We start from the raw sequence: 19,332 nt of genomic DNA on the forward strand, positions 1-19,332 counted from the left end.
TAACCTGAGTTTAAAGAAACAGTCCACTAATAACCTGGAATTGTACCCGGCGGTGCTGTGCCGCAAACCGCCAGACCGAAACCGAAACTAACCAAAATCCCTTGGCAGAGGTCTGACCTTTGGCAGAGCCGTATATAGGGAGAATTTGTTCAGTCTATGATCTCGCCGCTGTAACGCTCTCCTCCCAAGTGAGCCAATCAGCACGCAGCGTAGAGCGAGAGGCATGAGCGCATGCGCGTGAACTCCTGGCTGCTCCCACCTGAGTGGGGAGGGCCGCCATCTTCGATCATTCTCCCGGCGGAATGCATGGAATCGGCATCTAAATCTCGATTATTGCCTTTTATACCGCTGGCTCTGGCAAGAAAGTGCCATTCTGCTATTCCTCGCTGGGTTAGAAAGCTAATAAATGAAGATTTTTCGGCGTATGGCCACCACCTTTTATTCAGGCGAAAAAGAAGTCGGCCCGTAGCAGACGACGCGTAGCCTCAGCAGTGCTCTTCTCCGACCAGTCTCCGACAGCGTTGCTAAAAAATGGCAGTCGTCTACCCCCTGCTCCCTTCTTTCTCTCTCGCTCCTTCGGCGCTCTCCTCCCTTTCATTTACTTTTCTCGTCTCCGGTGCCTTCGTCGCCACACCAGCCACACCAACTGGCGCCCCTTGGCAGATTGGGGCGCCGTGGGTGATATCTGGCCGGCAAACGCCGCAAACAGAGACATTTCGTCTGCTGCTTGTCACGGACGGCGTCCTCTCATAGGCAAAAACAGTTTCTTACCTCTAACTTTTTATTCCGGTAATGGTAGCTGTTTACATTTTAGCATCTTGCTTGATCGGCTGGGGCTACGTTTTGACGGAGTTGGAGCTCCTTGCAAAGTCTAGTTTATTTTTGTGGTCCGTAAAGTCGGGTTCGGATTTCTCACAATTAAACACCCGGTATATTCCTTTCGATTGTTATTTTGCTTTGAACCGTCGCTTGTCTTTACACACCTGCCGCGGAACACACGTTTGAGACTGAAATGTAACGAAGTAAACGTCGTTCACTGACGAAGAAAAAATGCACTAACTAGATCAATTACACTTTTACAATGCTAATCAAGGTACATGTTATTCGGTACGACCCAAATAACCAAAGTGTTTCATGTTATTTTCCGGCGAAGAGGCAAAATGCACTAGCGTTTTCCCATAGGAATGCACAGGGGCACCGCAAAAGAAGACAGATGTCTGCTTCACATTGCGGCCACCATGGAGAATAGAAGGGTAGGAGACGGCATGACGTCAGCCGCGTAGCCTCCGCAAGCCATGCTCCCTTGACGCCTCGCCTCTTTCGCATTTTTCTCCTTACTCTCACCACACCACGTGACCGTAGCTAGCCTTCGTCTAGCTATGGTATACTAGAATACACCACAACCTAGCCTTCGATCTGATAAAACCTACCGGACGGAGCGCGCGCAAGCCTGCAAGGATCCTCCTACAATCAACCATCCATCTCGCACGTGACATGTCACGCGCACCAATTGCCAGACAAATCTGCGGCCATGCTGGGCACAAAATCGTTTAAACTTTTTATGACTAGGCTTCACCAATATTGCAACGTGCCCCCTCCTAGTACTTCTAACCTCCTTGGCGGCCACGGATGTCGCACAGACACTAGCGCCAGTTGAACCTGTGCATTATAATATCTTTATGTTGTCCACTTATTCGGTCAAACGGCGTTAAATACAATGATTTTGGTTAAATAAAACAGCGTGAGAGCAATAACAGATTTATATTTGCTGGCTAGGTGGCGCAAGTCGTTGCCCGTTTCGGAGGCTTTATACCGTATTTATTTATCCACCATGCATTTAATTTTAGTCAAACGAAAAAACGGAAAAAACGAAAATGGACGAGTTCACCCCGCCGCCATTTTGCCGCCCCGATCAGCTGTCGATGTACGCGTGGGATCGCTAAATCTTTTGCAAATGCCGGGTTGCTGCGTGCCGCAGTGTTCGAATCACTCGAGGAATGGGTGGAAGGTATACGGCGTCCCAACAAACGCCAAACGGAGGCGTCTGTGGCTCGTACAGATAAAGCGCGACGACTGGGAGCCGAGCCGTTCGTCGTCTGTGTGCAGCGTGAGTACCAACTTTGTTTCCTTGCAATCGCCGCGTCTTTTGCCGCGCAGTTGATTGCTAGAAAGTGGTATTTCAGGTCGTGATAAATTATTTCAAATGAAGGCTTCTTCGACTTGGTTCTGCAGTAAAGCGCCGCAAATAACTTCCGCTTATCGTGGTCGAGGAGCGGCGACAAGCCGCGACCGCTCGATCGACGGAGGAATCGAGCGATCGTGGACAAGCAATGGAACTTTTTTTTTTATATATCCTCAGTTGCGCGCGTGAAATTCTATCGACAAGCAGGACATGTTCGTGTGAGCCCGCAAGCAGTCGGACCATCGGCAGAATGTTGTTGTTTTACTCCATTTCGTCCCGAAGTCCTTTCGACGCTGCTAATGCAGAATGTGAGCTCGGAATTGGCGTTGTTTTGCAGATATCGCTCTGGTGCTGTACGAACAGTTTCTCGTTTGATGAACGTCTGAAAGTAATGATTAGCTATCAAAATTTTGCGCTTAGTTTTGCGACTACTGTCTTGTTTCTAATGGAGTGCTAACTTTAATAACGATAAATAGAAAGTAAGTTATGTCACCGTCTACCTCTTTTATTGATGAGTAAAGCTATACGCACTATACATAGTGCTGCTTGACTGGAAATGGCAATACGCACTATGCAGAGAGCTCGTGTCATTTGGGTCACCCTCTTCGAACGGCGTGTGTACAGGGGCGGATCCAGAACTCCGTATGGGGGGGGGAGGGGGAGGGGGAGGGGGAGGGGGAGGGGAGGGGAAGGGAGGGAGGGAGGAGGGAGAGGGGGAGGGAATTTGTGGGGGGAGGGGGGGGAATCAAAGGTAGCATAAACAGAACTCCGGTTGCACCTTTTGTTTTCGCCGCCGCAGAACCACACTGCACCGACGGCCCCTAGATGTGCCCCACTGCGCGGACTTATTAGCTCCAAGCCGTGCTTTCAAACCGACGCCGCGGACTTCAGTCTCGATTGAAGCGACGGAGTGGTTCTCCAAGTTCAGAGCTTAAGTGTGCCTGCTAGGGTGCGACCTACCCTATTTTGAACGCTCGTTCTTGAGTACGGAGCCTTTACCAGCTGGCAAGCCGGTAGTCAGTTTTATTTCGGGGTATTTGCCCTCCGAGAAGGGGGGCGGCCAACCCCTTCCCCCCCCCCCCTCCTTGGATCCGCGCCTGCGTGTGTATCACTGGGGAGCTCGTTAACACCCCCCTGCCTGCGTTCACGCCGCTTCGCGGCAACAGTGTGCGGCTGCTAATTACAAAACTTAACCCGTATATGCTGCCTCGCGGCACCCAGCCGGCAACCCAAGCCCATACCATTTAGTTCTGTGAAATTTCGTCGACAACATTAGTTTTTTTCTTTTCAGTGTTGATCATAAAAAAAAGAAATGTCATAAATATCGCCGAATGCCTCGACAAAACAAAATGTTTGAGAAAGAAAGTAGGCCCACACTGTGGATTGTACCCGCGTCCAGTTACGTATAAAGCAGAACCTTACCACAGTGCTATGCCACCGCTTAGAAAACTCGTAGCCATTCGTTTTATACGAGTGTCGCGTAGTGCGTATAGCCTTTTCCGGCCGTGGTGGACGACGGAGTGCGTATAGCTTTATTCTTTATTGATGCCCCATATGCTATTTCCAGGCCCACTTTGAACCCAGTGCATTCGAGGAGAGGAGAGCTGATGGGTGGCAAAAGCTCAAGCCGAATGCAATCCCAACTTTGTTTTCTTTCCGTCGTAAGTATGCATACCGTCGTAAGTATCACCGGCCCGGGCAGTGCAGTTTCTAGACATGAACTCTATTTAAACGTATAGAAAAAAAAAAAAAAAAAAATCTAGCCGAAATTTTGGGTTGACACGGAGGAATCCTTTGGGGATGAGGCATCTCTCGGGATATTATTAGATATAAATTGCATTTAAGCAATTTGACGAGTGATCAGACAAGCGACCCACTTCGCTGTCACTGGGTCAGTCGTGTGACAAGGCAAACCCCATGAAAGCGACGGCAGCAAGCGACCAAAGCATGAGCGACGTCCTGTCGCCGTCGCTTGCTAAATCGCTTGCACGTGGTTCAGCCTTCCAACAACCTAGAGACACGACAAGCAACAGTGCCTTTGAACCGCATGTATCGTATTTTCCGAAGTATAAGACACTCTTTTTTTCCAAAAACTTCCGGCGGCGCGTCTTATACACAGGTGCGTCTTATATACTCGTTTTTACTTAGAAACTTGCGAAAAGTGGGGGTTGCGTCTTGTACACCGGTGCGTCTCATACATAAGACGCTTTTTTTCCAGAATTTTCGGCGGTGCATCTTAGATACTAGGTTTTACTTAGAAACTTGTGAAAAGTGGGGGGTGTGTCTTATACACAGGTGCGTCTTATACACCGGAAAATATGGTACGTGCTTTAGTGAGTAACAAGAAGAGCGACGGAGATTTCTTACTGTTGCTCTTTGCGTTGCTGGGTGAAGTCCAGGACTGAGCTATGCAACAAGCAACACTGAGAAATCTTTGTCTCTGTCTCTTGTCGTTTGCCGACGTCGCTCGTTAAATCACTTACATCCGGTTGAGACGAGTAACAGTGGCAAGCGATAAGTCAGCGATGAGCGACAGCAATTTCTCACTGTTGCTCGTCGCCCGGAAGTGGCTGAAGCGATTAGCCAATAGCACCAAATGTTCCGTTTTACGTCACTACCGGTTTGTTAGCGTGACTGCATGGCTAGTTTAGGTTATATATTGTTGAGAAGCTTCGCTTGATCACCAACTGCGATGGGTAATAACCCCGACGCCACATCGATGAGGTGGAGTGAGGGAGGATCCTTTGGGACATGTCCCACACCAAGTACAAAGCACAGAATTTAAAAGCTGTTGCGTGGAGCCACATCGCAGCAGCTCTCGGATCACTTGCTCCCTTCGGTTTCATGCGGTTTGCCTCGTCACGCAACTGACTGAGCAACAGCGGGTCCTCGCTGCCGTCGCTTGCCGTCGCTCGCCAAATCGCTTGCACGCGGTTTAAACTTAATGCTTTATTTAGCGTTGGTGCCCTGGTACACGCGCTCACCTTGGATCATAATGGGGTACTTGAACGTCAAAGGCGGATACGACCAGTGGCTGCTGGGGCACATGCGGTCTCAGTACAGACTGACGCTGTGCACGGACACTAACGAAGCCATGTTGCACAACATCACTATAGATTTGATCTTCAGTTGCCATGTACATAACAACAAACGGTGGCATATTAATCATGAGCAAAGTGCAATTTAGAAAGTCACAATTGCTTGCATTGGCTAAGGCGCATGTAGCTACAACTGCATCAACACTCTAGGCTTGGCCAGGTGAGGCTGGCGGGATCACGTTTGGGCTTTCATTCCATCGTCTTTCTCCATTTAATTCGAACAATGATGCTCTTGAAACCCAAGAAGAAATACTTCCAAGTGTTATTGAAGTCCTATATGGCTGGGACCCCTAAATTTCCCTGCAGTACCCTCCCTTTCTCGTACGATGGCAGTAGCCATGAGCGAGCAAAGCTATATCCATATTGAAGTAGGTAAGAACAGGAACATATCTGTTTTGAAGTCTCTTGGAAACTTTGCTCTATGTCTTGGAGCGGCACCAAAGCGAAGTAAGCCACCGAAGCCAAGATGTCCCCTTCCGTCTGCTCTGGCTTCAGCAGCCAAGGGCGGTTGTCAGGTGGCTGCCACACCTGATGAGAACCTGGATGAGAGCCTGAGCTCTCCACCACCACCTGCTCTACCCAGTCCCGAGATCCCACCATCTGAAGATGACTTTCCTGGTCAGTGTCGGTATCAGCTGGCAGCAGGTGCAGCTACTGCATCTGCCATGAGTACAGATGAGGGTAGGATTTCTCCACCACTTCCTGCTGCGTATGATATGAATGCCCCATGTGGCACCTGCACCAGCTGGGAGTGACTTTCATGATCATTATCACTTAGCAGCTAGGGACAACCTGCTCACTAGCAAGAGTCCTGATGGGCTGGAATGTGCAGAACTAAAAAAATAACTGGCTGATGTGGCACGAAAGTACACAAACTTGCATGAAAATCACCAGAAGGCTAGGGGAACCATTAAAAGCCCGAAGAAAAAGGTAAAAACACCAGAACAGGAACTCCAAAATCTCAAGGGTAGTATGAAGTTTCTGAATAATGATCAGCTTCATGCTTTTTCAAGGAGCAACACTCAAGGTTGCACGTGGTTTGTGAACACTATCAAGCAAGCCCTTCCAATCAAATATGCTTGTGGGACATCAGGTTATAAAACACTGAGGACACTGGGCTATCCATTACCATCCAACAAAACCCTTGCTTGAAGATTGCGAGGCTTAAGCTTCCTTCCAGGCATTCTTACGGAGGTATTCAATTTTTTAAAGAGCAAGGCTCTGGGAATGGAGGACATTGAAGAAGACTGCATACTTTTTCTTGATGAGATGGACATCACGTAAGGTTATGAGCATGACCGTTCGTACGACTGTCTTTTTGGTGATGTGACACTACTAGATCGACCTAAGGATGCTGCACACGGTGCATTGGAGTTTATGGTGGGAGGCCTGAATAGGCACTGGAAGCAGGTAATCGCATATCACCTGACTGGACGATCCGTTGATGGCTCTCTTTTGAAAGACTGTTTTTGAGCTTGTGCAGCTGTGTTCGGAAATTTCTCTGAGGGTCTTTGTGATCACATGTGATATGGGATCTGCCAACAGGGCCACATGGTGCAAGCTGGGACTTTCCAGCCACAGGAACTCCCAAACCGTTGCTTCAATTCCTCACCCTCACTTAAAAGGGAGAGGACTTTCCAACTATAATGGGAAGAAGAGTCGAAGTCATATTCGCGCTAACAGTGTCGCGCAGCGTGTTATCAATCAGCACGGATCAAAGTGGCGATGCAGGTGAATTGGTTCATGGTACAACTGGAAACAGCGCACAAATTTCAGACAAATAAGGTGTAGACGGGGACAAGCGCTGGAACTTCTGACTGATTATTTAATATAAGAAAAAACGTCCAACCAAATGTCCACATATCATGTCAACACATGCCTCAAAAAGGCTATCTCAGTCTTACGTAAACAAACCCAAGTTTGACTGGCGCACATTGCGCCTTCCTTTCCTATACCAAATGCTTCCAGCAGTTGTCTCACAGTTTTATCAACCCCTTTTTCCAGGGTCGCGTGATCTCTTGTCTTGTCGCTTCCTACGTTGTTGGTGTCCTGTCTTAATCTTTTGAAGTAGCTCTTTGGCCGTGGGCACAAATGCAATGCTGGGTGACCCGCAAGTGCCAAGCCATCCTACCTGCCGCCCCATGCTCTCTTGGAGCGTATTGTGGCAAGACTTTTCAAGGGCAGCTTGCAGGCATGATGACGCAATGCCCCTCTTGACCAGCTTGGAATGAGCAATGGTTCGACTACTGCGCCAGATGTGCCATTTTGTGCCAGAGGCAGGTTTCATACGAAGCACGGATGTCCCAGTGATTCTCGAGTTATGCTGACTGCTGTGACTGAACGGATGTTTATATTATTTGGCAGGAGATTGAACTATGGCAGGCGCTTTATCGAGCTTGTCCCATAGCATGGTGTTTATAACGCACAGGGGCGGAACGGCTGCACCATTTGTGCCATTTTGCGCCAGACACATTTTTCTGCGCCATCCTGCGTCATTCGCGGAAACTGTGCCACAGCAACATTGAGCGCATTTAGCCTGGTCGGCCTTGCAATCCTTTGTTCTGCTTATTGTCCCTTAGTATCCCTAGTCGGAAGCGCGCGAAAAAACTCGGGGATCGGATTCGAAGCGCTACACCTGCGATTGGATTGTTATTCTTCAACCATCACCGGTTAAGCAAGTCGGCCGAGGTGAGGTCGAGTCGTTAAGCGTCAGATTGCCTGAGGCTCTGCAGCCCGGGATCCGAATGTCAGCCAGTTGAAAACAAAGAGCAAAAGATTCCTTTCAGTACTTCATGGTTAGAAGTTGGAACCGCATCCCCGCAAGATAAATTGTGATTTGATAGAACTGAAACGCGATCCGATCCGAAACCTAGCCAGCCAGCAGCTGTCACGCAAGCGGTAGATCTGCTCAGCGTACTTTAACCTTGCTCCTGCTTATCGCTTCGAATTCGATAACTCCGTTTATCGTAGTCTGCTGCTTGGATATTGAGTTGCACAATAGGTTAAAGTCAAAATTTGTTGCCCTGTTCCTCCACGCAACTGCGCGTCCGTTGCACGTCAAGAGATTCGCACATATAGTTACTATGTCAAGCATGTGTGGGTTGTGCGATAAGCAGTGCAGGTTTGCATTTTGAGCTGTTGAAAGACACTCAGAAAATATCAAGGACACCATCTTCAGAAACATATGGTACTTGCTTTTTGGTTCTCATTAAGGCTCCCAAAGTTTCAAGTTTGTGCATCTGTTACACTGTTATCCCATCTGCCTAGGTTCCTAACCACTCATGCTCATCTGTGCTGGTAAGCACAATTGAAATTGCTCCCGTGCTCGTCTAAGACACAAGCTGAAGTGCAATGAAAACTGATCTGAGCTGCTCCTAGCCTGCTCCAGAATGTAGTTTTAGCTGCTCCCAACCTGCTCCAAAATGGCGGTTTTAGCTGCTCCCATGGCTGCTCCCAAATACATTTAATGAGTTCCACCCCTGACGCAGTATAACAAAGAAATTGAACCTTGCCTAGCACGGTCTCGGCACGAGCAATTTGCTCTGACCAGTGCTTTAGTTGCACAAGGAGCGGCCTTCGAATCGTCATCTTCTCTTTCTTGGAACAAAAACAAACAAGAATAGACGCTTTTTAGGATTCACAACTGAAGAGCACCGCTGGAGGTGTGACTGTTCGATCTCCTCGCCAATACTACTAGCAGTGCTACAAAAAAAAAAAAAAAAAAGGAATGTTTGATTTAAAAGTAAAATCTACCTCAAAGATTTTATAAGTCAGGTGGCACAAGCTACCCTCATTGCTAGGGGCACAGGTATTGCTTTTTTTTAATTTTCCTTCATCTCTGTAAACCTTTCAATGTGTCTGAAACGTGTAATTCTTCTAGCTGTCTCGTTAGGTTGATGCACTTGATGGCTTTGTTCTTAATTAGTGCTGTTGCTCTTCGTGTTTGATCCCAGGCATCTCAAGTGATCCTCTGCCTCCTTTGCTGTCCTGTGAGTCATACAAACCTGACCTGAGAGCAGTTTCTATGGAACCGATTCAGTCCTCAAGTCACGGTAAGTCGTTTTGTTTTTCCAGCTTGCTCTATGAATCGAGGACAGGGCAGTCTCTAGAATGCACGTGGTCTTCCCACCTGCATTCTAGAAAATGGGCAAAATAGAGTCAGTTAAGACAGGAAAGGAAGCAGGAAAAGGGACATGTGAGGCCAGAATATCAAAAAGGATTAAGGAAAGTGAACATTTCTGACAATTCAAAAAAGGGAGTTCATTGTTATCAGAGGCAAGAAGAGCTACATTAAGAAGTAGGACTTCTAGTTCGACTCCAGATATGACGAGCGACACAAATACAGTTGACTCTCGGTAATTCAAAGTCGCATAATTCAAATTTTCGGTTAGTTCGAAGCATGGGCCTGGTCCTGGCAATCGTATGTACAATGCTATGGGGAGAAACACGCAGTAATTCGAAGGCTAAATGTTGGGAGCTGGTTAATTGGAAGGATTTTTTGTCTGCGCCTGAAGTCCGGAAACTCCGGGAGCGAAAAAAGCAAATGCCAAGCGCAAATACGCAACGCCACGACCCGCGGCCGCGTCACTGGCGTCGCTGCACTAGGGATAATGCAATGTGCGATAGCGCCACGGCGCGTTGCGGCTCGGCGGCGAGGAAGCAAGCAAACAGCCTTGCGTGCGCGGCTGTTTGCTTATTTGCTTTGGGCTCTGCTCTCCCTCTCTGCACTTTCCCCTCGAGAGGAGAGAGGGAGATAGGTGGCGAGAAGGTTGGGTTGCGTTCTGCGGAACGGCGTGAGCGGGAGTTTTGACAACGAAGATCCGAAAGTGTGTTGGCTCGTTCGTACGTGCTTTCGCACAACCCAACAATCGCTCCGTTGCGCTGCTTTGGTACTATCACGATGGCTCAACGGAGTAAGTACCGTGCACTGGACTTCGCTACCAAAGTTAAGGTGCTGCAAGAAGTCGAAGGGAGTCAGTCGCCAAAGCAGATGTCGATGTTGACAAGCACGTCGAGGTCTCTGGTCCGCTTTCGGACGTCGAAATAATCAAAGTGGTTAGGCCTGGTGTGGTGGTGCGAGGAAGTGACGATGACTGACGACGAGGAACTCTCGCCACCGTCGATTCCCACGCCGAGTGCCGCTGATGCGGAAACTGCATTGGGCGTCGTAGAATGTTTTTTATCGGGCGAAGAGAATGCCGAAGACGCCTTACGATGCATACGTAACTTGCAGAGCCGAGTGACGGTGGCGCGGATGCGTCAGCGAAAACAATCTAAGATCGACCAGTTCTTCTCCTAAGTGAGTACTGAATAAAATAAACTCAGTTTTATATGTGCTTTTTTAATTCAAAGTTCGCTTAATTCGAAGGATTTTTGCTGTCCCTGTGAGCTTCAAATTACCGAGAGTCTACTGTACATATAAGATGGGGAGAGGCGAGGGAGATGGCTGAACATAAGCATGGAAAACCCGATAAATACATGGATGGAGGCATTCTTTTTTCTCCCATTGTGATTTGAAAGGGGGGGAGAAAGAACAAGGAATAAAGTATTTTAAAAAGTTGAAGTGGACAAGGCTGAAGGGATGGCAGGAAGGGGTGAGTGAAGCGATTTAAGAAGGGGGGGTGGTTATTATGATATGGCTATATGGTAGTTATTATGGTAGTATGGTAGAGGGTGGGTGCAGCAGCGTGGTGTGTCGCGTTGGTCCGCCCCATTTACAAACTAGGAGGAACTGCCAAAGCTGTTCATCTAGTTCAGTGGTCGGCAACCAGCAGCCCCCGGGCCTGATCCGGCCCGCGAGATAGTATCATACGGCCCTCAGCCTCCCGGTAACACCCACTCGCCCCCTACGCGGTCAGCTAAAGAAAAAAAATAAAGTTGACTAATTCGCTGCCCGTCTGCTAGCAGGCTTTTTCACGAATGAAGTGCATAAAATCCAACTTCCGCTCACGAATGACTGACGAGAACCTCCACAATGTTTTGCGACTCGCAGTTAGCAGCTTCAATGTGGATGTTCGTAGTTCAGCGAGCGCAGTTAAACACCAAAAGTCTCACTGAGAGGAGTCTCTAGGTTTTCGTGGAAATGTCGCATCTCATGTTGTTTGTCGTGAAATAAAGAAACTGTTCATTTTCGATTTATGTACGTCAATGTAAGTTCGAGCAAGTGCTTTTTTTTAAATTTTAACTCCCCCCCCCCCCCTCCGCTGCTTGCCGTCTGGCCCGTTCCGCCTTGGCTTCGCGGCGACTCGGCCCGCTTCGCAAAAAGGTTGCCGACCACTGATCTAGTTCATCTATTGTATCCCATTCAGGAAATAACGCCTCTGCAGCAATCTTTTTCATAGTTGGGACTTTTAAAAGGGGAGTGTAAAGGCACTGAAGTATGTGAATCCACCAACACTTTGGCTTGACCAAATAACCGAATCGCTTGACTGTGACCTCGCTGCAAGCAAGCTAGAGCCAGCGTTCTGACTAATGTCGTCATCGTAGTAATAGCAGGAGTATGCAGCCATAGCCTTGGCATTTGAAACGCGCTTTCCATGTCTGAGCGAGCGAGGAGGCGAAAGAGAGACAAAAAAAGAAAGCAGGAGAGGGAGGGGTTGGTAAGGGATGTCGCACGCTGTTTCGCTGACAAACGTGCCAACAGACGGCACTAGTACTCTTGCCAGCCAATTAGCCGCATGGGTTGCTGCCCACGTAGCCTGCTTCGTCGCCGCCTGCGTTGCCTGCCTCACCTCCTCCCCTTCCCACTCCTTGCCCTTTTCTGCTCTGAACTATTCGACAGCACTTTTTCCTGGGTTACCGCAGAGGAAGCTCAAACAGCTTGTTCTTCAGTGGGCGACAGACAGGGATCGATGCATGTTCTTTTTATTCACAGTTCAAATAACGGAAATTATGTACTCAACATTTCTGGTGAACACAGGAAACAATCGAATGGACAGCGTGTGAAAAAGGAAAAGACAACATAGGACAACATTTTACAAACCAGTGAAGAAAGGCACAACACCAGGTATATGACATAGACACCAGTGTTGCGGAATGGCCACCGCCTTTCCATTCCAATTTCATTCCGGAGAATTAGTTTCCGACAATTCCATTCCTTTCAACCCCTTGGAACGGAGAAACTGGGCCCATTTTCACTCCTGGAATAGCTGAACTTCACCATTCGATTCCTTTAGTTCCTGAAGGTTAAAAAATGGGCATTGACAGCCACATTGTGTTACTGAAAAAAAAGCAGCATAAAGCTGCTAACAATTTGAAGCATGGAGACGACTGCAAAAGTATGCAAAAGCATTTTCAAAGCACTCATTCCGCTAATCTAAAGGGTGGTTGCACAGCGCTTCATGGCAACTGCTTGTCACTGCAGACATTGACCGTGCGATGAAGCGTGAAAGGCTTGCACGTCCCAACAGTCGTCAAAAATTAAAACCTCCCATTTTCTTTGCAAACAGACCAAATATACAGGATGGGATTGAAGGAATGGTGCAGTCGTGTGGTGGTTCAGTCCTTCAACACTTCGATTAAGCTATATTGTAAAGTGTTGATGCCACCTGGCGGCAAAGCTCATAATTACAGTATGCCTTGCCCTGCCAAGGCGGATGATGATATGGACTTGACTGATATCCCAAGACGCATTGTGCTCCTTGATGGTTAAATTTGAAGTGCTCTCCAATTCCGGTATCTAGAACCAGAGATATAGCCATCTGTTCGACATACAAACTGTGATTAATATTTACAGGTATTGATTCCATTCTAATTCGTTGCGAATGTTATGCACCTTCCGTAAAATCCCGTAGTAAGAATGCCTGCCCAAAACGAAGATAGATGGTGAAAAACATTGGATGGGCTACCTTTGGGATTAGGCAGCAAATCTTCATAAAAAATTAGTAAAGAATATCAGGGCACCAGCTATCTACAAACCACATGACATGGGAACTTTTACATCAGATTGCAGACGCAGTTAATTTGCGTTTCACGATGCGATAGACACGTGAGAATTCGCTACCGACTCCTGTATCACGGTTGTCACAGGTACTGTAAAGACTGTATGAACGCCCACCTCTGAGAGACCGCCCACCTTGTTTTTCTAAATTTCAAAGCACCCCCCCCCCCCCCCGGTTTCTCACCAGATATCAATAACGCAGTGTCAGACGGCAATCACAGCAATTGTGCCATCTGCAGTTGTTTAGTGCACTCTGACACGTGAATCTGTTTCGTCTGCAATCTGTAGTGTCCGTTCCTGCAGCATGCAAGTTCATAGGTCGTTACCGCATCTATTTTTGTCCACAATTTGTGTGTGAAATAGCTGTTCCTGTGAGACACGAGTTTTTCTTTTTTACTGTGTTTATTGCACTGTGAAACATGAATTTGCTGCGTCCGCAACCAGCACATGCAATATTGCTTTCCATTGCAGTAGAGTTAGGAACTGGTTTTTGCTTGTTTATCACGCTGTGAAGCGCGAATGTGCTGCGTCCTCATTCTGCGGTTTTCGTTCCTTCGGTAAGGCAGTCTGTTGCTGATTCCGGCATACTTGTTATGCTGTAGAACTCGAATTCGCCTTATCCGCCTTTTGTGGTATCAGTTTTCATTTCATGCAGTTCAATATGACCCCCCACCCCAACCCTGCTATCACCAGTATTTTAGCAACTTTTTATGCCGCATCCCGAAAGATCGCTTACTCCATAATTTTCACAATTTATCTCTTCATTTTTGGGTGAGTATTCTTTCGGGACTTTACGGTACCTTTAGCCAGGAACCCGAATTCACTTAGAGATTGCACTACTTACAAACGTGACAATCATCTACAGCTTGTAGCGGAAACAATAAGCGCTGAAGGGGACATGCAAGTAAAAATGGCAACATTTAGCCAAATCATTGATTACGAATTTTAGGCTGTTTTATTATTTTTTGAATCTCCATATTAAATGATAATAATGATAAGGATAGGATATTATTGTGAAATTAGTGAAATACGCATTCGAAGAATTTCCGGCGACCCAAAAAGGCATAAATTTGAGCCATTTCAATGTGCGCGGTTCTTCAACTTGTGACGTCGTCCGCCTTCACATTTATTTCGATAAGTAAGCCTTGTCATCTCTACGTTGCATTCTTTGGTAGTTTTAGTTTCTGATAGAAGAGAACGAAGAATTATATTTCCAAAAGCCAATGTTGCTGCTATGCTTCAACATTAATATTCAAATGAATTGATTTTTCCTTATTTCAAAGCGTCTTCACTGTCTGCAAAAAAATTTGTCCCTAATATAATTTATTACGAAAAGCATTTGGCATGAATATGTATAGAATATCTAGAATGCACAATTAAGGTTTGGTTAACTTGTGTTAGGCCCCATTAAAAATGGGTTTTTGCAATTTTCAGTAAAAAAAGGTCTCGCTTGCATTTTTGTTTGTTCATGTAACTTGATGATTTAAAAGGAGAAAACTAGCTTATTTTATTTGACTCTTTTAAGTGTTTCATATATCAATTGCATCCAGAACATGAAAAACCAGCTTATCAAAACACCAGATTTATAAAAAAAGGAGGTCAATTACCATAACTTGAAGGTTTTACTCAGTTATCATAAATAATAGTACATATGTCCTCTTGTCCGTGTCTCCTTCAACATACTCAATGCTGTTCATGCTAATAGAACAAATAATAGAATAAGTTGTTTTTGAGTCTTTTCCGGAACTGGAAATAAAAATGGCAGTGAGATATTAATCCACTCAATCCACTGCCTAGTTAATTTGAAACAAATTGCCTATCTTGGCTGAGCTTTCCATGGATTTCCTAATATTGTCTTATTTTAGGAGATGAACGTGCACTGTTGGAAAAGACCAGCTGCCCTCTGAAAGCCAATGGGGACATCTGGTTTGCATGCTGTTCCTGCACCTACTTCACCAGAGATCAGCATGGAATTGTGAACCACTTGGTTGCCCATGGTGATGAACAAGTCAAGTGCCAACCTCCTTTCACATTTCCTGCTTCAAAGTTCAAAGTGCACAGCAACACTCAAAAGCACAGAAGTGATAAGCTTTTCAAGTGCAAGCTGTGTCCTCGCATCTTTACTTGGAAATCCTCTTTGATTGACCATAATCGAACACACAGCTGTGAAAAACCTTACAAGTGCCAGCTGTGTTCCAAAGCCTTTGCTCACAGAACAACACTGATTAACCACAAGAGAACCCACAGAGGTGACAAACCCTTCAAGTGTAAGCTGTGTTCCAAAGAGTTTTCTTACAAATGCAGTCTGATCTACCACATACAAACACACACAGGTGTAAAGCCATTTAAGTGTGAGCTTTGCTCCCAAGAGTTTACACGCAGTTCCTCTTTGAAACACCATAATCGGATACACAGTGGTGAAAAACCTTATAAGTGCAATCTCTGCCCCCAAGCCTTTGTTCGAAATTCTGAGGTGAGAAGGCATAATGTAACACACAGCGGTGAAAAACCTTACAAGTGTGAGCTGTGTTCCAAAGCCTTTGCTTACAGGGGCGGTCTGATCCACCACAAGAGAACACACACAGGTGAAAAGCCGTACAAGTGCAAGCTGTGCCCCCAAGAGTTTGCTTACAAGCGCAGTCTGACCTACCACAAACGAGCACATACAGGTGTAAAGCCACTCAAGTGAGGTTTGCCCCCAAGAGTTTACACACAGTTCCTCTTTGAAAAACCATAATCAAATACACAGTGGTGAAAAACCTTACAAGTGAGCTATATTCCAAGCCTTTGCTTGGAAGTCACATTTGGAAAGCCATAATCAAACATAATGCTGTAAAGCCTTTTAAACCTTTGCTTCTTAGGCCTTTGCTAAAGATAGCAGTCCGATCTTTCACAACCAAACACACATGAGGTCCATTGAAGTGCACACTCTGTCTCCAAGCCTTTGCTAGTAAGTGCACTCTGACCCATCATTACGAGCACATACAGGTGAAAAGCCCTATTAGCCGTATTCACCAGTCGTGACTAACTAGCGCCGTTTTAAAGTTAGTATCGCGACTAATTAGTCATGAACTAAGAAAAAATCGGCGACTAAGGATCGACTAGTCCTGCGGTACTCACGAGCGCGAAGCGAGCGGGTGACTATCTACTGAGAAGAAGCGGAAGTAACAAAAAGATAGGTCACGCACACACATACTTAAATGTCGCTGCGTAAATAGGTATTTAATCATATAAGAACTAATATTTAAACATCTATTAGGCAGAAAAAAGTTACAATGAGAGACTAATTGTCCGAGACAGAGTTTTAAAAAGAAAAATGAAAAGAAACCCAAGGAAGAAATACGAAAGCCGCATTGCCAGCAACATAAACAAATATGGATGCACCCGTATGTGCGTTTTTTCTTGCTTTTCAGCGTCCTGCTGAGGTCGCTTTAGCGGTATCTCTGGCCATTGAACATGGCTATTTACACAAAATTTGCTCCTCCAATTCTTTCTACATGTGTCCCCCAGCCTTCCGAGACAGTAAGTGCTTCGTTTGCGCTGGCAGTCAGCGGTGATACGAGTCGGCCATGGCACTGAGCTGCTAGTCACCCGCTAAATACCGGCTGAACTAGCCCTACCCCATGACTAAGATTTGTTAGTCGACTTAGCCGCACGGGGCGACTAGGCCCTAAACATGACCGGTGAATACCAAGCGCTCACTTAGCGGCGACTATCGCTCGCCACATGATCATTTTAGTCGACGACGTTGCTGTGTCGTCGTGTTTGTTTACTTCGACTACAGTGGTGATTTCTAAGCATTTGTGTCCTCGAACATTGCCCGGATTTCTTATTTGGCGCATTTCATGCGTGTGCTCAAGTTTAAGGTATTACTGGCGCGTACTGTATGGAAGGATGCGAATTTTCACGCGTTTTCATCACCGGAGAAAAGTGATTAGGGTTAGCAATCCTGAGCACTCGCAACGTCCGTCCGCAACCCGCGACGCCGTTAAAAGGCTGCGCCAGGCAAAAGCCGCTCATTTCTTTCAAAATGTGTGACACACTTGAGATAGAACTGTACTAGTCTAGTGAAATAAAGACTTTCCTCAAACTAAGCTTTATTTTTCATCTAACATATAATAAATTATTTTACGAAGGTAAGTTGTCTCATGGCATGTATTTTGGCCTGAAAAATTGATGTTTTGGTTATAGCACGGTACCGCTTATAGTGCGGATTTTCGCGACTCCTGCGGCATACGTTATATGCGGTCTACACTGTAGTAAACAGCAAAAGGGTCTATACTTCGTGTCACTAGTTGCGTGCATTACAGGTGAAGGCAATGTTAGCGAGAGAGAAAGGGCAAGCACTAGGAAGGCTGAGGGGGAGAGGAAAGAGAAACCTCTTCTCTAACTTTCCTAGAGCTCTGCCTTTCTCTCCTCACCCTCCTCTTATATCCAGCCTTCCTAGTGCTCAATCTTTCTCTCCGCCTGGCATTGCCTTTGCCTGCACTTCACACAACTAGTGACACGGAAGTATAGGGTGCAAGCTCTAGCTCTTTGCTCAAAGACGCACATGAGGTGCACGACGGCTCTCAGAAGGAGCACTGCCAACGATACAGTTATCAGTTTTGTGATTCTTGCCCTCACAAGATATCACCATTTATCTGCTGCTATAAAAAAATGTGAGCAAAGCACAGGCTAGAGCAACTAACTGCAAAGCTGCTTTTGTGCGATTTTTGAGTGACGGGTTAATCTTCTATAATCTTGTGGAGGGAGGATAGCGACGTCTGAGACAAACAAAAGAGAGTCCCGTTTAGTGGGGAGTTCCTCCCTCCCTTCTTGGGCTGGCCGTAGAGCTGTCGGGGCGATGTCAGGTTCAAAGAGACAGTTATCGTCACTACCTGTCAAGGTTCCTATACGCGCATTACAAACGAGGCTTTAGCGACATCCACTAACTACTCTTTGCTAATCGTTTAATTTGTTTTAAAATTCCTCTTCGTGTCTTTTTTAATAAGATTTTGGTGTGTCCAATAGCATACATAGACCAAAAAATAGGCACTGAAATTTCATTGTAGTCTTGCCAACAGGCTTGCCCAGAGGCTTTTCAGTGTAACGATTAATAAACATCCAAACGACTACTTGATATGCATATTTTTGTTTTCTGAAATGTTTTAATTTCGAGAGCGTATGTCGTTTGAGATTGTGTACTATTTCATGTGTTTGTTTTTTTTCTCCCTTTTTAACTTTTTATGTGCCACCACACTAACCAATAGGTTGTTCTGGGGCATGATACAAATAAAGGATTATTATTATTATTATTATTAGATACTTTAAGGGGTTTTAAGGCACATGGTCGTAGGCAGTCACAAATATGGGAACCAGCCTTAAGGAACAATGGATTTGCCAGCAGGCTTGCCAAGGGGTTTTTTAGTGAAACAATTAATAAACATTCTTTTTAATGCAATAAGGTGGGTCAGAGAAGCTTACTCTCGATGTTCTACCTCTTAATGCATACTGGGCCATGCCTCTGTTCTTGTTCCGAGTTCCTTTCCACTTGCTGGTGGTGTGTTTATGATGCTCATAAAATTTCCTGTATTGTTTTGCTTCGACATATTCTCCTCTTTGTGTAGAAGATATAAACTTGAGAAAGTAAATGTGGGACCAGAATTTCACTTTTCTTTTTAAGATAAGGTAAGCAGTTTCAGGTCCTATGCTGTTGTTTCTTTCGGCTGTTGCAGATCTCGGTACTGAAGCGAGTGGGGAGTAATGTTTTATGCGGTTTCCATTTTGACGTTTTGTAGCGTGCCATCTTACTTCAGCGGTTACCTCGGCGGGAGATTGAGTGAAGGGCATGTGTACGCACCGTGGCGCTTTATTTATTTATTTATACAGTACCTACATCGCCCAGAGGGCATTGCAGTAGGGGGGTTAAAATGCATAAAAGATGGTTGCATCACACTTGTTAAACGCAAGTAAAACATAGTGCTTGAAAGCACCAATACACAAAAAAATGCAAAAAACATCAAAGATCTGTTGCAAGAAAAAAGGGATACAATCAGCAAGCACATTACTAACAGGAAACACGATACCAGTATAACTAATAAACACAATACAGGATATTGAACACTGAGGGA

The 19,332-nt window shown here is 46.0% G+C and overlaps 1 protein-coding gene across 2 annotated transcripts; it reads left to right on the forward strand.

Moving 5' to 3' along the window:
* Positions 1-1,855: 1,855 nt before the first annotated feature.
* On the forward strand, positions 1,856-17,047 carry LOC120846073 (zinc finger protein OZF-like). Of its 2 annotated transcripts, XM_040217728.2 has the most exons (5): positions 1,876-2,107; positions 3,750-3,843; positions 5,776-5,898; positions 9,234-9,332; positions 15,085-17,047. In XM_040217728.2, the coding sequence occupies exons 1-5, from the start codon at positions 1,955-1,957 to the stop codon at positions 15,906-15,908; spliced, it is 1,293 nt and encodes a 430-aa protein (XP_040073662.1). In that variant the 5' UTR covers positions 1,876-1,954; the 3' UTR covers positions 15,909-17,047. The 2 variants fall into 2 exon arrangements, with proteins under 2 accessions (XP_040073663.1, XP_040073662.1); XM_040217729.3 differs by lacking the exon at positions 5,776-5,898 and having other exon boundaries at positions 1,856-2,107.
* Positions 17,048-19,332: the final 2,285 nt, after the last annotated feature.

Source organism: Ixodes scapularis, unplaced genomic scaffold (genome assembly GCF_016920785.2).
Source record: "Ixodes scapularis isolate PalLabHiFi unplaced genomic scaffold, ASM1692078v2 PGA_scaffold6__148_contigs__length_123643588, whole genome shotgun sequence".
Taxonomy (NCBI): Eukaryota; Metazoa; Arthropoda; class Arachnida; order Ixodida; family Ixodidae; genus Ixodes; species Ixodes scapularis.

What these genes read in the sequence shown, in the direction of transcription:
- LOC120846073 (XM_040217728.2), top strand. Translation starts at nt 1,955, where the DNA reads ATGCCGGGTTGCTGCGTGCCGCAGTGTTCGAATCACTCGAGGAATGGG. An exon ending in GTTCGTCGTCTGTGTGCAGC is followed by an intron (nt 2,108 to 3,749) that starts GTGAGTACCAAC and finishes TGCTATTTCCAG; the next exon opens with GCCCACTTTGAACCCAGTGC. An exon ending in ATCTGAAGATGACTTTCCTG is followed by an intron (nt 5,899 to 9,233) that starts GTCAGTGTCGGT and finishes GTTTGATCCCAG; the next exon opens with GCATCTCAAGTGATCCTCTG.